The sequence below is a fragment of the Acanthaster planci genome, linkage group LG02, assembly GCF_054643075.1.
Source record: "Acanthaster planci isolate LZ-2023a linkage group LG02, COTS_SCS, whole genome shotgun sequence".
In the NCBI taxonomy this organism is placed as follows: domain Eukaryota; kingdom Metazoa; phylum Echinodermata; class Asteroidea; order Valvatida; family Acanthasteridae; genus Acanthaster; species Acanthaster planci.
Window position 1 is genome coordinate 7,963,742 of NC_141778.1, and position 12,854 is coordinate 7,976,595.

The 12,854-nt window shown below is 41.9% G+C and overlaps 1 protein-coding gene across 2 annotated transcripts; it reads left to right on the forward strand.

Moving 5' to 3' along the window:
- Window positions 1–1,050: 1,050 nt before the first annotated feature.
- On the forward strand, window positions 1,051–10,633 carry LOC110979577 (neuropeptide CCHamide-1 receptor-like). Of its 2 annotated transcripts, none has more exons than XM_022235514.2 (3): window positions 1,051–1,184; window positions 4,600–5,485; window positions 6,345–10,633. In XM_022235514.2, the coding sequence occupies exons 2-3, from the start codon at window positions 4,830–4,832 to the stop codon at window positions 6,622–6,624; spliced, it is 936 nt and encodes a 311-aa protein (XP_022091206.1). In that variant the 5' UTR covers window positions 1,051–1,184; window positions 4,600–4,829; the 3' UTR covers window positions 6,625–10,633. The 2 variants fall into 2 exon arrangements, with proteins under 2 accessions (XP_022091206.1, XP_086986943.1); XM_087130817.1 differs by lacking the exon at window positions 1,051–1,184 and adding an exon at window positions 2,729–2,833.
- The last annotated feature ends 2,221 nt before the right edge of the window (window positions 10,634–12,854 follow it).

Consider the following 12,854-nt stretch of genomic DNA (forward strand, 5'->3'; position numbering starts at 1 on the left):
ATTCTCACTAGCACCCTGGGCTAATTCGTACCGCTCTCGCATCGGTCCGAGCTAAGCTAGCTGGCCATTCATATGGTTACATTTCTTCGCCATAAGAATGGTTATTATCGCACTTCTCTCGGTAAGGGTCCAACCGCCGCACTACGTTGGGTTCCGCTCTCGCAATAAGGGTTTGGTCCGCCGCACCTGACCGACGAGCTAAGGAAAATCTGCTCTATTTATAGGATTCTAGAGGCTTAGGAATTAATAAAATATGAGCGTCGCTGAACAGCTCAACCAATGAAAATCTTCCATCTCAAAGGGTCACATGACTTCCTGCTAAAGTCGTGCGCAAGAATCTAAGGGTCGTGTGTAGCAATGTAAAATACAGAATAAGAAGTCACGTGTACCAAGTGTAGAGCCGGGTGCATGAAAGTGCTTACCCGGTCATCTCTAGCGAATGATTGACAGTTACAAAGTTTGAGGTTTCTGGACATTAGCATTTCAGGGAACCTTACCACGCCCAACCACGCAGCCACATGGAGGGGAATTTCGACATGCCAAAACTGAGCAGAGAAAACACAAGGATAAAGGAGTGAAGGAACACGCGATCATACCAGAGTACAGCATGAATAACTTAATACAAAATTAGCGTCTCTGCTACATGTCCATAAGGCATAGCTGAGCTAAATAAGAGACCCTGAGAAATGCAAGGACCGAGAACAAGTAAAACTAGGGGGCGCTAGAATTCCAAGATTTGTGGGTGCGCAACACTACAAATCAAAAGGAACAAATCAGAATCCGTTAACCTGTGTTTCTCGTGTTTTTATTATATGTCACGCAATGACGTCAAGATCAACCGTGATAGACCAATTGCGTCCGCTAAATCACGTGACCTATAGTGGGTATTTCAACAAACAGGGCGTCCACCAAAAGAAAAGTGTTTCATAAGCATCATGACTCAAACTACTGATGTGTTGGGTACTATACTGTAACTTCGCTGTATTGTTTGTAAACTACACTCAAAACACAGGCTGCTATGGGGTTGATACCCACTATAGGCCACGTGATTTAGCTGGCGCAATCGTTCTATTGGTTGAGAATGTTAGTATTGTTTTGTTCAAACTGTGTGTAACAGCCCATTCCGGTTTCTTTGCCCTGTCGTGTAAGGCCAGGTGTGCGGAACTTCTGGAAGACATCACTAAGTAAGTGTTACACTTCGTTCACCATTCCCAGTTTATTTGCTTACATCCTTGTTTCCTTATTTTCAGTGAGTAGTTGACCTTGTCTGAATGACTTGGCCGTACAGCTGGAATAACACATGTACACCTATACGGGACGCCTCTCGCTAGCGCCAGTGCAGGGAGGCAGCAGCCATTTGCCTAGGACTTTTGTTCTGTTGCTAGCCCTGATCAAGTCCTGCAGACATGGCTATGGGGCCTGGTCTCTCTCATTCTATATCCTGTCTTCAGTTTTTTTTTCAGTTTTCTGTTTGTTTCCCCTTGTTGATTGATTAAGGTTAACTAATTTTATAGTGCTGTTTTCCTGCCCCCTTTTGTACGGAATGTTTGCCAAGTAACTAACATACTGGTTAGTCTAGTAAAAGTAGCTTTCCAGCCAGAAAGTTATGCATTTTATCCTTTTCATGACTGGTTCCAAGTATGCTCTAAATGCTGTAATGTTGTGTAAACCGACACGAAATCGAAACTGACCCGCCCCGAAACCGACTTGGGGTCGGATCGGTTTTCTCAACATTTCATTCCGATCCAGTCGGTTTTGCATTGGTAGTTTTCGGGTTGGGTAAGCTATATTGTGAAAAAACCGAAATAAACAGAAAATAACCGAAAAACCGAAACGGGAAATTCACGGGATGAATTTACTTTTAGGAGCTTCAGATTACATAGCCAAAATTATATATTTCCTAGTATCAGCGATGGTCTTTCATGCATACGATGAAAAATCGTTTAATGCGCAATTGCGCAGCTGGAACCCTCGCGCAGTCTAGTTGCCTATGGGGATTTTACATTGGTTCGTCTTATCACGTTCGATAATTTTTGGAATAATTCCTGACTCAAACCACCCCATGAACCAATCATGTTGAAATTTTACCTTTGTCTTCCTTAGGTAATATATATTTAGGAAAAGTCAGCTGGAGATGGGTAAAAAACGAATTCCATTAACGAGCTTTCACGTCCGGCGATAACGTACCTAGGTCTCCTTGTTCAAGTACGTTTGTTTTGACTGCGCGTACTTTCGTGAAAACGAGATTGTACAACGTTGCAAAGATTTACTTACCTGCAGTCGATGGGTTCTAGATTCGGTTGAGCTGGTCACGCAGTTGTTGTTAGCAAAGCTTAGATAAAAATAATATTACAATCTTTCGTAATTGAAGTAGAATATTGCAGTTTATTACTCTATAAATTATAGAAGTTTGTCAAATATTTTGATCTGTTTTTACTTCGGCTTTTACTGACAGACTGCCATAAAACTGTAAATTCCATCTGCGTACGAGACTGCCGCATTGCAGTGTTCTTCATGCAATTTAGATTTTCGGAAGTGAAGGGTCAATTTTTGGCAGGATATTTCTCCTTTAGGTCAGGTGAGTTTTCAGTTTCTAGAAAATATTTTCCAAAATCCCTTTTTTGAGTTGGATTTTTAATGAAATATACTTAACGAAGAAATACTACAAATTCTAAAATCTTTGCACCTTATTTTTCCTGTCTACGGGTTCCGGAAGCCCGCCATCAGGGGTCAACTTCCAGGCTCTACACCGAACAATGTGCATGGTTTGCAGATATGCGGGAACTTTGTAGCGCAAGTCACTTCGTTAGGACATGGGACAGTACGACTACATGTACGTCTGACAAGTATACTCATATTCATAGAGTAGCCCACTGACATAAGTTCAAGCACAAGACGGATACAATCTGTTTAAAATGAAGGATTGGCTCAAACCATACGTTCGGATTTTTGGGGGTTCGGTTGCGTTTTTGTCGGTACTGGTAGATTTTTCCCCGATTTTTTGTCGGGTCAGTCCCTGATTTCTTCAGATCAGTTTCGGTTCGGACTCGGTTTATGTCTTTAATGTTTCTGGTCGGTTTGGCCAGATCAACCCTGCCCCAGTCCCATGTACATTATTAATGCTTAGACCAAGCCAAAAAAGTAACGCCAGTTGATGAAATACACTTTTAGTGTGTATATCTAATGTTGTGGTGATCAATTTCAAATAGCTATAGTAGGCCTACCTTAGTGGATGCCTGTATCTCGAAGCATGGTTCTTGGGTGATACGATTCACTGAACACGAAAATGCTGGCCTGATACGTTTTCGATGAATGGCTTGTTTTGCTCTCGTAGGCTAATTTGCATGGGGTATGAGATGTTCTTGTAATAGCTAATGGTTCGTACAGAGGCCAAAACCCACTTTTTGAGCAAATGGGCCAACACAAGAATGCCCAAAACTCAGTTCGACCGAGCCCTCGCTATTGGAATGCATGATGCAGTCATGTCAGCATGGGATGTGATTAACGCCTCAATGCAGAAACTACGCCGAGGGAGACACCCGCACGATCGAACGAATCAAGGCACCTTTCCATACTTTTTTGGGTGCGTTGCATACATGATGCGTTAATGCGTTTCACTTTCACGGACACAAAAATCACCACCATTAACATAACACACGCGTGCGCCGCGTTCGGCCGTCGAAATCGTACCGGGAGCGATTCTGACGGATACGCAACGCTTGGTGCAAGTGTTGGCGTGCACACAGCAAGGACACCATTATAGGGTTGGTGCTCAGCCTGTCAGAAATCGACATCGTGCCATAAGACTCCAGTACAGATGCCCTTACAGAGATATCCCACTGACGGCAGATCGACGTCGGCGTAGGTTGGCATGAGCCCGCGAATACCGTGACTGGATGCAGAGGATGTGGAATCAATAACAAGTGTTATTCTCAGATGAACTACGTTTCTGTGTAAGCAATTGTGGGGGAAGAGTTCGACTTCACCGTCGTTGCGTCGAACGATTCTTCGACTGGAAGCCTGTAAAAGGATTAATGGAATTTGGATATTTGGTAAAAAATTGGCATCTTGTGTCCAGAAGTATGTTTCTGACATTGGTACCGAGTTGATTCGGAATATTTTATGTTGCATAAATCGCCTAAAAATGTACGTTTGTCATACTTAAATTTGGGAATAAGGAGGAAGTTAAGGCGCACTCAGAAAACTGAGTGAATGTCTAACGTCATTTAAAATTTTAGAGATTCAAAGATATCTAAATTTTGGGGGAAATCTGTTGATAGAGCATCTAAACTTAAAAGAGGTAGATTTGTGATACTAGTTGAATTCTTTATTGATCGGATAATGGCTAAATAAATTTAACATAACCTCAAATTTTGTGTGATTGCAAGTTGGCCAGCCCGCTTCCAATTCACCGGAGTGGACTCTAGAGGTTGCGTGTTTGTTAAAGTAGTTTTGTATCTTGTAAATACTTGTTTTCTTGGAGTTAAATAATTTAAATAAGTTAAATAATAATAATAAGAAGTTAAATAATTTGTGTGTAACTCGCATCCTCGACTGTACTACGTTGGACTAATTGATTTTATTCTGATATGTTCACAGACGTGTGATGATCCCGTGAAAAACCTGCGACACTCGAGTTACATTGAATTTTGATACCAATGTTTCTTTGCTCCACCGAAGACTGGCCAAAAACGGCTGCTCCGCACTCGAACTTATTCCTGCCGTTTCTATTTCCGAAGGGACTAAACAGCTGAGCAATCTCAGCTCAAGAAAAAACAAAAAACAAAAATACCAAAACACAGACATTCAGGGAAACACGGATTAACGTGATGGCTGACGACTTGGCCGCGGGTACAACAGCGGTATCCTACCAATCAGAATACGTGTCACCTTCAGTTCCTGCACTTCTGTCGCTCTTAGGATCCCTCGGTTTTGTAGGTAACGTCTGCATGGTGCATGCCATCGCCGCTCACAGGAAAATGCGCACCGTGCCCAACCTGCTGATTCTCAACATAGCAGTAGCGTGCCAAGTTTACCTGCTGCTGCCCGTGCCTTTCTACGTTGGCCGCCTCTTCAACAGTCTCTGGGATGTGCCCAATGGGCTGTGTAAGTTTGAGGCTTATCTTGCCGCCGTGGCCGGGTACGTCAGCGTCTTTGCGCTGACCGTCCTGAGCTGGGACCGCCACGAAGTGCTCTCCCTTCCTAAGGAGGCGCGCCATAAAGAGACCAGCTACGCGATGGCGTCCTCCCAGGCGATGGCCATGTGGCTTGGGGCCGCAGTACTCGCTCTCCCCTCCCTGGTATTCGGCAAGGTGGACTTCATCGCCGGAGTTTGCCGGTTCTCGACAAAGCCTGACGAAACGTCCATCAAGCAGGGCTTTGAGATTCTCAGGTTCCTGATCGGCTACGCTTTCCCCCTTATCATCATGGCCTCCTACTACCTGAAAATTGCCGTCAACGTTTACTGCGGCACCGACGCAAAGAGGTTTGCTTTTGAGCTCTATATAAGTCAAAAGGACATTTGCAAAACACTCTTTTGTAGCTTTTTGCACTATGGAAAATGGTATCCCCCCAAAACATCACATGCATGGTGTGTGTTTCCCAGGAAGTTCCCAATGCACCTTCTTTTCTACGTTCGACACAAAGTATTTTCACCAATCAAGAGAAATCTATGATAAAACTGTTGAAATTTAGATGCACGCCCTTTTGAGATGGACAGTTCGCGGATTTATCAAGTTCGAAGCCTACCCGGATCATGGTATACCTGGATTTAGGATTTGAGGTCCAGAAAAACAGGAAAGTCGGTATAAGGCTCATAGTTATGTCCCAATGGACATAACCATTGCACTTATCAAAATTATTTCTGTGACGCATCACTGTGGAAAGTTTCGATTGCTCTCACAAATCAACAAGCTACAATCTGTAACGCATCTGCAGCAGCTGTTCATTCGTAACGCACCACGGATAACGTGGCTTTGTGAGGGATTTTGTCAATTTGAAGCTTGAAATGAGGTGATTAAAAGTGGAGGCAAACTGAAAAGCAACAGTGCAAACCAGTAGGATACGGGATATCGCTCTATTAGAGATTATTTGACAAAATGCATCAAAATGGATAATGACAAAAATTCAAATATAAAATGCATTTTTAAGTATTGGTCTTGATTAAGCTCTTGCATCAAAACTTGACCATTGTCGACATGATATCATCAGCATGGGAAGTAGTGTAAGTCACAGAGTGTACTCAATTTTTGTGCTTCGCCTCGCCCACTCGATATTTGAATGAATCTGCAGTTCTCGTCCATTATTCTTATTTACTGAATATTTGCAATGGATTTACCACACAGGTTCCCTGACCCAAGTGATGCCACGGTCAGTCTGGTTCGGGACCGTGAGCGCCTGACCGTAACTGCACTGATTGTGAGCGTTTTCTTCACCGTGTGTTGGCTGCCCTACTTCTCTTACTTCATGCTGCTCGCTTACTTCGCGCAGTGGTCCCAGGCGCTCCGTGACGCCGCCTTGATTATGCCAATCGTCAACATGTGCCTGACGTCCTGGCTCGTATTCGCTGTCAGCTCCCGCCACCGGGAGTGCCTGTGTAGTGGTTGGCGGTCATCAAAGGACTGATACACTTACGACGCGCGCGAGGAAGACATCGACCTTGTTACGGAGTCAGAGAGTAACTGGTAATGCAATATCACGTTAAATCCGCCTACGGACTAATCGCGTGGCCATTTCGTCAAAGTTTCAACTGAGTAACATAATTATTATATTATAATTATTCAGTCAATTTCTTTGTTCATCTTTATAATTGATTTGTAAGCACCAAGTCAGTTTCCCTATATAGTTTGTTTCAAGATCTGTGCTCAAAAAGCGGGATCCTCCTCAAGTGATTCCTGTTCACCACTTCCCAGGTTGCATCGTGTAATTGGGGTGTGTTCCCTGGCTACAAGGTGTTTCGGTATTATGGCTTCTGACTAGCGCCCCCCCCCCAAAAAAAAGATAACCGGTAACGAAGCACATCAAGTACATGGTTTTACTGCTTAGAACTTACATGTACATATAATGTTCGAAGGGATTGGCGCCCTTATATCTCCAGGCACTCATCAAATTCCACCAACCCTGTCGCACTCTTCGTTCCAAAGTCACATCCCAACTTGTTCTTCCAGCTACTCGCACCTAGTCCTATGGTCATTGGTCCTTTTCACAAGGCAGTGCCTGCACTCTGGAACTCACTTCCAAACACATCAGGGATGCAAAAACTGATCATAACTTTCAATCTGCGTTAACTGCTCTTATTCCGTTTTTACCGGTACTAATGTATCATTTGGTCAATATGTAAAGCGCTTCGGGAAGTACGTATGAATGCCCTATAACAAATGGGAAGGACCACCAACGTAGCTGTACTGTCAGACATTAAGCCATTGTCCTTTGGAAACGAATCTCATAAGTGCTTTCTCCTGACTGATGCATCGATATCGCTGCGAATCTGCAGAAGCTGAACAGATTTTAATTTAAGCGAATTTCGCATTTGCATAACTATGCATGCAGTCTTACTGCGACCCGACCGTCACGGCATTATGGTCTAAGCTCTCTAGCCATTTCTGTAGTGGTACTGAGCTGTCACCGTACCGCTTGCGCAAGCGTCAAGATTTCATAATTTTATCACTTCGTGTCAAACAGTCTGCAACACTGAATGCAAAATGGCTGAGGGTATACTACAAACAAAGTTCTTCTAATTCTCTATTTATGAACTTGTGAAATGCTATAACAAATTAACCCCCTCCCAAAAACAAAACTAAACAAAAAACTAAACCAAACAACCCCCCAAAACTGGACGACATCCACCATTTAAAAAGAACTGTATTGTATTATTGTATGTTCCAGCTTTTAATGTGGTTCACATTAAAAGCTGGTTCCATTTTCGTATGAAGATTGTAGACTTGGTTGATAATAAAACGTGCATTGAATAAAGCAAAAAACAAAAAAGTACTTCTTCCGGTTTCCCAACCGACCCTAATTTTTCGGCGCGACCCTAAAATGTTATTGGCAAGTTAGAAAAATAAATTTCAAACAAATTACAAAAAATTTGAAATTAATAAATTCTGTTGTCTTTTGTGTCTTCACATATAACTTCCTCCGAACAACCTTTCTTCACGTTAAAACGTTTTATTTAAATGTTTTGCTGCTTACATTTGCAACTTTTGAAAAGAAACTTTCGTTATATTTCGTTATTTTCACGAGTTCCCCTCGCGTTTCGCTGTCGCAGTGGTGAAAGCGCGTGCGCGAACATCTATAGAACACTGTAAACCCTACAGCTGCAAGTCGAAAAACATCGATGTTGCAAGCAGAAATTCGTCTGTTGTCTCTGTGAGTACTTTTTATTCTTCAGGAGTTAAATTTGAGGATGTTTAGCGAGCGTGCGTCGGCAAAAATTCCTGCCGCGGCACGAGGTTTATTGCCCACCCGTCTATATGCATCATCGACTCTTACCATCCGATACGACAATGTTGGCCTGTTTGCCGTCGTGATTACATGACTACCATTGGGCTATAGTGGTATAAAACGTCCATAAACCTTAAGAATTGTTGACTGTAGATTTTTTTACGTAGATTAAGGCAAGTTTTTTTTATCACTTTTTGAGGCATTTTTAGGTAGCTTTTGTCACCATAATTGCCATTCAATCAGCACAAAAATTTGACCCCCCCAAAAAATTCCGACCTACTGACCCTACTTTCAAGAGGCATGCAATTGGAAGGAGAACTACTTTTTTGGCCTGATCCGATGATTGTCCTCTAATGCATCATTTTACTCAGCATGGACAAAAGTCTTGCAGGAAAAGGTTACTGGTCAAAATGTTGACATATTGCCTTGTAAACTGGTGTTGGACTATTTTGCGTCTTTTTCATCTTTTTGTCTCGTGCAAGTCTAAACAGGTGCCGTAGTAGTCAAAATTATTGGCTTGTATCAATTCATGCGGGCGTGATGGAGGAAGTGTAATTTTCCCCAGACACTGTGAGAAACAATCATGCAACTGCCACTTTAGACAACAAATGGCCGGCTCCTTGGATGGAAGCCTATATAGTAAATTCTTGGAGAATTAGCGCATTAAACCTCACCAATAAATTTCTTTTACATTTGATCCCTCGAGCACGTTGCATTTACGTCAAAACGCAGCTTCTAATCTGTACAAATTCATTACTGGTAATGGAAGCAATATTGCTATTTTAAGCCCGCACACGGGTAAATTGAGATTTCATTATTCCAACTGATTGGTCATTTGTAACATGATAGAAAAGTTAATGGTGGTACCATGGTAAAGTATAGCCTTGTTCTCCCACCAGAATGAATTATAACCTTAATTGATACGACCTTGTCAGCCATTTTTGATTCATGTATTTATATTAAATTGCGTTTTCGCGGTACACGTACTGTAATACCTTTATGAGCTACAAAGAAAAACGGTTATTTGATATAACGGGTTTTTTCCTTACCCAACGTATAAAATTGATAAACACTGTATGCTCAGTGCTTGTCCCAGAGCTTGCAAAAAATTCACAAGCTTCCTCGGGTGGGACTCGAACCCACGACCTCATGCTTACTGGTGAAGATGTCTTGACCACTCGACCACCGCGTTTGCCGGGGTCGACTGGCCGGTCCGAGTCAGGTGAAGCAGCGGGTACCGCGAACTATTTTCAAGATGTATATTTGCGTTGTAGAGATGTTAATTGACATAACGGGTGGCAAAAACCCGTTTTATAAATTAACATCTCCCCAACGCAAAAATACATCTTGAAGAAACGGTTATCTTTATTGATTCAGCAAGTCATACTAGACCCTTAGTACATGCAATGACCACGTTCATCATTTGTATATTTCCTTTGTTTAAATAAAAAGAACACTGGGTGTATGGGGAATGCAAAGTACATGTAAGGCAAAACAATACCAACAACAGGTATGGGTCATAGAGGTTTTTGTTGTTTGTCTTTTCTCATGCATAACAAGCCGAACACTTTTCACGCGCAAGCCATATCGCATAATATATTTATAACGTAACTATTTTGGCCAAAGATCAGTTCAGAGATATTTGAGAAATCTAGTCAGATTTACAGTTTCCAGAAAGTGGTTTTATCAATTTCACAAAAGCATTGCCCCTACCAAAAATCACACTTAAATAAAAGTGTATATGGTGAACGATATACATGTACCTTATTTCAGTGGACAATTGCTTCTTGTTGAAATACATTTTTTTCCAACAGAAAACTGGAGGTCTACCCACTTTTTTTAGTATCAATTGTTATGATTATTGTTACTATTATTTTTTTTTACCAAACCCGCATAACTCATATGAATTAGTGTATTTAATGTGTTTCGTTTTCAATTGGTGGAGGCAGTAATTTGAACTCTACAAACACTGTAACTATAAACTTATAAACTGCAATGCTGATAAATTGTACAATGACAACTTTTTTCGTTTAAACGCTTAGAGAAAAGCGGCATCGCCCCAGCTGGTTCCTTTTTCATAAAGATGTCTAGCATGTAGGCCTACTGCTCAGCAAACTTATGCACAAAGAAAACAAAACAGACGGAAACTATACTGCAAAGAAATATACGGAGTAAGACGTTTTGACCGGTAGCTTGGTTTTGCTGTGAAGGTTTTTTCTGTCTTTATTTTCAAATTTCGGTGGTTCACGAGTTTAAACGGAACCTGACTCGTGGGAGGCTCCAACTCACGGGAGTCACGAGGGTTGGGCGAGGGGGTAGTGTCAGAGTGGCAGGGCAAGAGGGAAAAGGAGGAGAAGGCTACATAAATAGAAGAAAAGGAACTGAAAGGAAATTGAAAAAGTTACTTGAAAAACTCAAAATCGACCCTTCTCTTAATGGTTTATAATTCATTGTTGATTGGTGTTTTGCCCCTGGGACATTCCAGCCACCCCCAGGGGCGTATCCAGCTTTTGGGGTGGGATGGGGCTGGGGATTCAAACGCAAAAGCGGCTTTGGGCTTATTTGACATGATGTTGGGGGATAAAAATATCAAAAGCCTTACTCACGGTCCCGAAATCCTAGTTTTTATTTTATTGTGTTGTTTTCTTAGGCTTTTGGTGCTAATATTTAATACATAAATATTATAATAAAAATTTTATAAATAAATATTGAAGTGAGAATTAAAGAGAAAAAATCCATCGGGGAAAGTTGCCCCCCCCACTGGATACGCCACTGCGCCACCCCTTAGAAAAAGTCGTTCCCAAGAAAAATCAAAGAAAGACCAAACTGAAGGATTAGGCCCTAGCTTTGAATTTCTCCTCCAGGTCTACTATGTCTACGCCGAAGATAAAGTTTAGCATTGCCAGTTAAGTTGAACCCGGTCGTACGGCTGATTTCAGCATGGGTGTCATAATTGTTTTCGAAGAACGGAAGGAGTTTCATATACGGACAACGTTAATAACAGCCGTCAGAAAGTGATGACATGTTCTAAAAAGTTAAAAAAATTCTGAAGCATGAAAAGGCACCCTTTTCAGAAAAGTCTCATGGCTTTGTGTACAAGGCACCAAGTGTTGTCTGTACGTGGAACTCTTTCCCGAAGAATATTGCAGGATTCGAGGCTCGCACTGGCAACATATTAATGTATGTAATACATTCAAAGCAAATTTTATATATATTCTTAAACTCACCTTCAGCGGTTCATGGACTTCCTGGCAACTTGTACGTACATGCCGTGCAGTCGATCATGCTGGCCTATCAAGAGTCATTAGTAGTGTTGACAGTGTACTTGTATATACCGTTGCCAAATCCAGGAACCAGACTGACAAGAAGTGTTGGTCTTTATCGCTATATCAGTTTTCACGCTCCATTTCTAAATCTCTCGAACAACGTTACATCGCCAGCTATGTAAAGACAAAATAGGCAGAAGAGTGGGGGGGGGCACAATTTTCCTCTCAGCAAGTGCTTTCCTCTAACCACCATTTTGTATGCCAATGGGTCCAGCTTGCTTATGACAGATTTCACTCCGCCATTTTTTCTCTTCAAGAAATACATGCATATGGAAGACTGAATAATATCGGCAAAAATAGCGCCGCCTAGTGACACTGAGGAAAAGAGTAGCAATGAGTGTTTCACTGGAAATTCAACTGAAGATATTGACCAGGTCAATTTTCTTATCAATGTCACAAATGTTAAACATGTATTTTGTTCAAATGCTTCCTTCCTCTCTTGTAGGCATAGCCTTAAAACAACAGCCTTCAATTTTCGGGCCCGGGTCTGAATCACAGACGCGTACGTACAATGAAATATGGACTCGCAAAGCCCTTAATCAGCTTATAGAGTCATTGAATCCATTCGCGGCCATTTTACCGAGCCGAATACAAAGCTTTCCTGCAGCAATGCCCACCATTGTTCTTCCTGACGTCTCAACCCACGCTTTTGCGTTCAGCTTGGTAAAATGGCCGCCGACTGGCTTCTTTTTCATACAAAGGCGTTGCAAGTCCTGGGCCAATTTCATAGAACTGCTTAAGCACAAAATTTGCGTATGTGCGAAAAAACACATTGCTTGATGAATCAGTTAACCAGCCAAAATTCTATGTGATGTATATTGTTTTGGGATTGTATTTAGCTGTTTTTTGGTTAGCACGACATTCAGATAGAGTTTCAACTGGTAACCTTTGTTTAATTAAGCAAAGTTTTTTCCTGCTTAAGTAAATTTTGTGCTTAAGCAGCTCTAGGAAATTGGCCCCAGCTGATTTTTTTTTTATAAATGTCTGTGGTCTGAATATGCCCGCAGCCTCAATATGCAAATCAGGCCGGGGGTGAACGCATTACACCAAGACCAGTTGGAAGCCACAAGTCCCAAAATGCCGCCA

Coding starts and splice junctions, on each gene's coding strand:
- LOC110979577 (XM_022235514.2), top strand. CDS start 4,830: ATGGCTGACGACTTGGCCGCGGGTACAACAGCGGTATCCTACCAATCA. Junction 5,486..6,344: donor TGCGGCACCGACGCAAAGAG/GTTTGCTTTTGA, acceptor TTTACCACACAG/GTTCCCTGACCCAAGTGATG.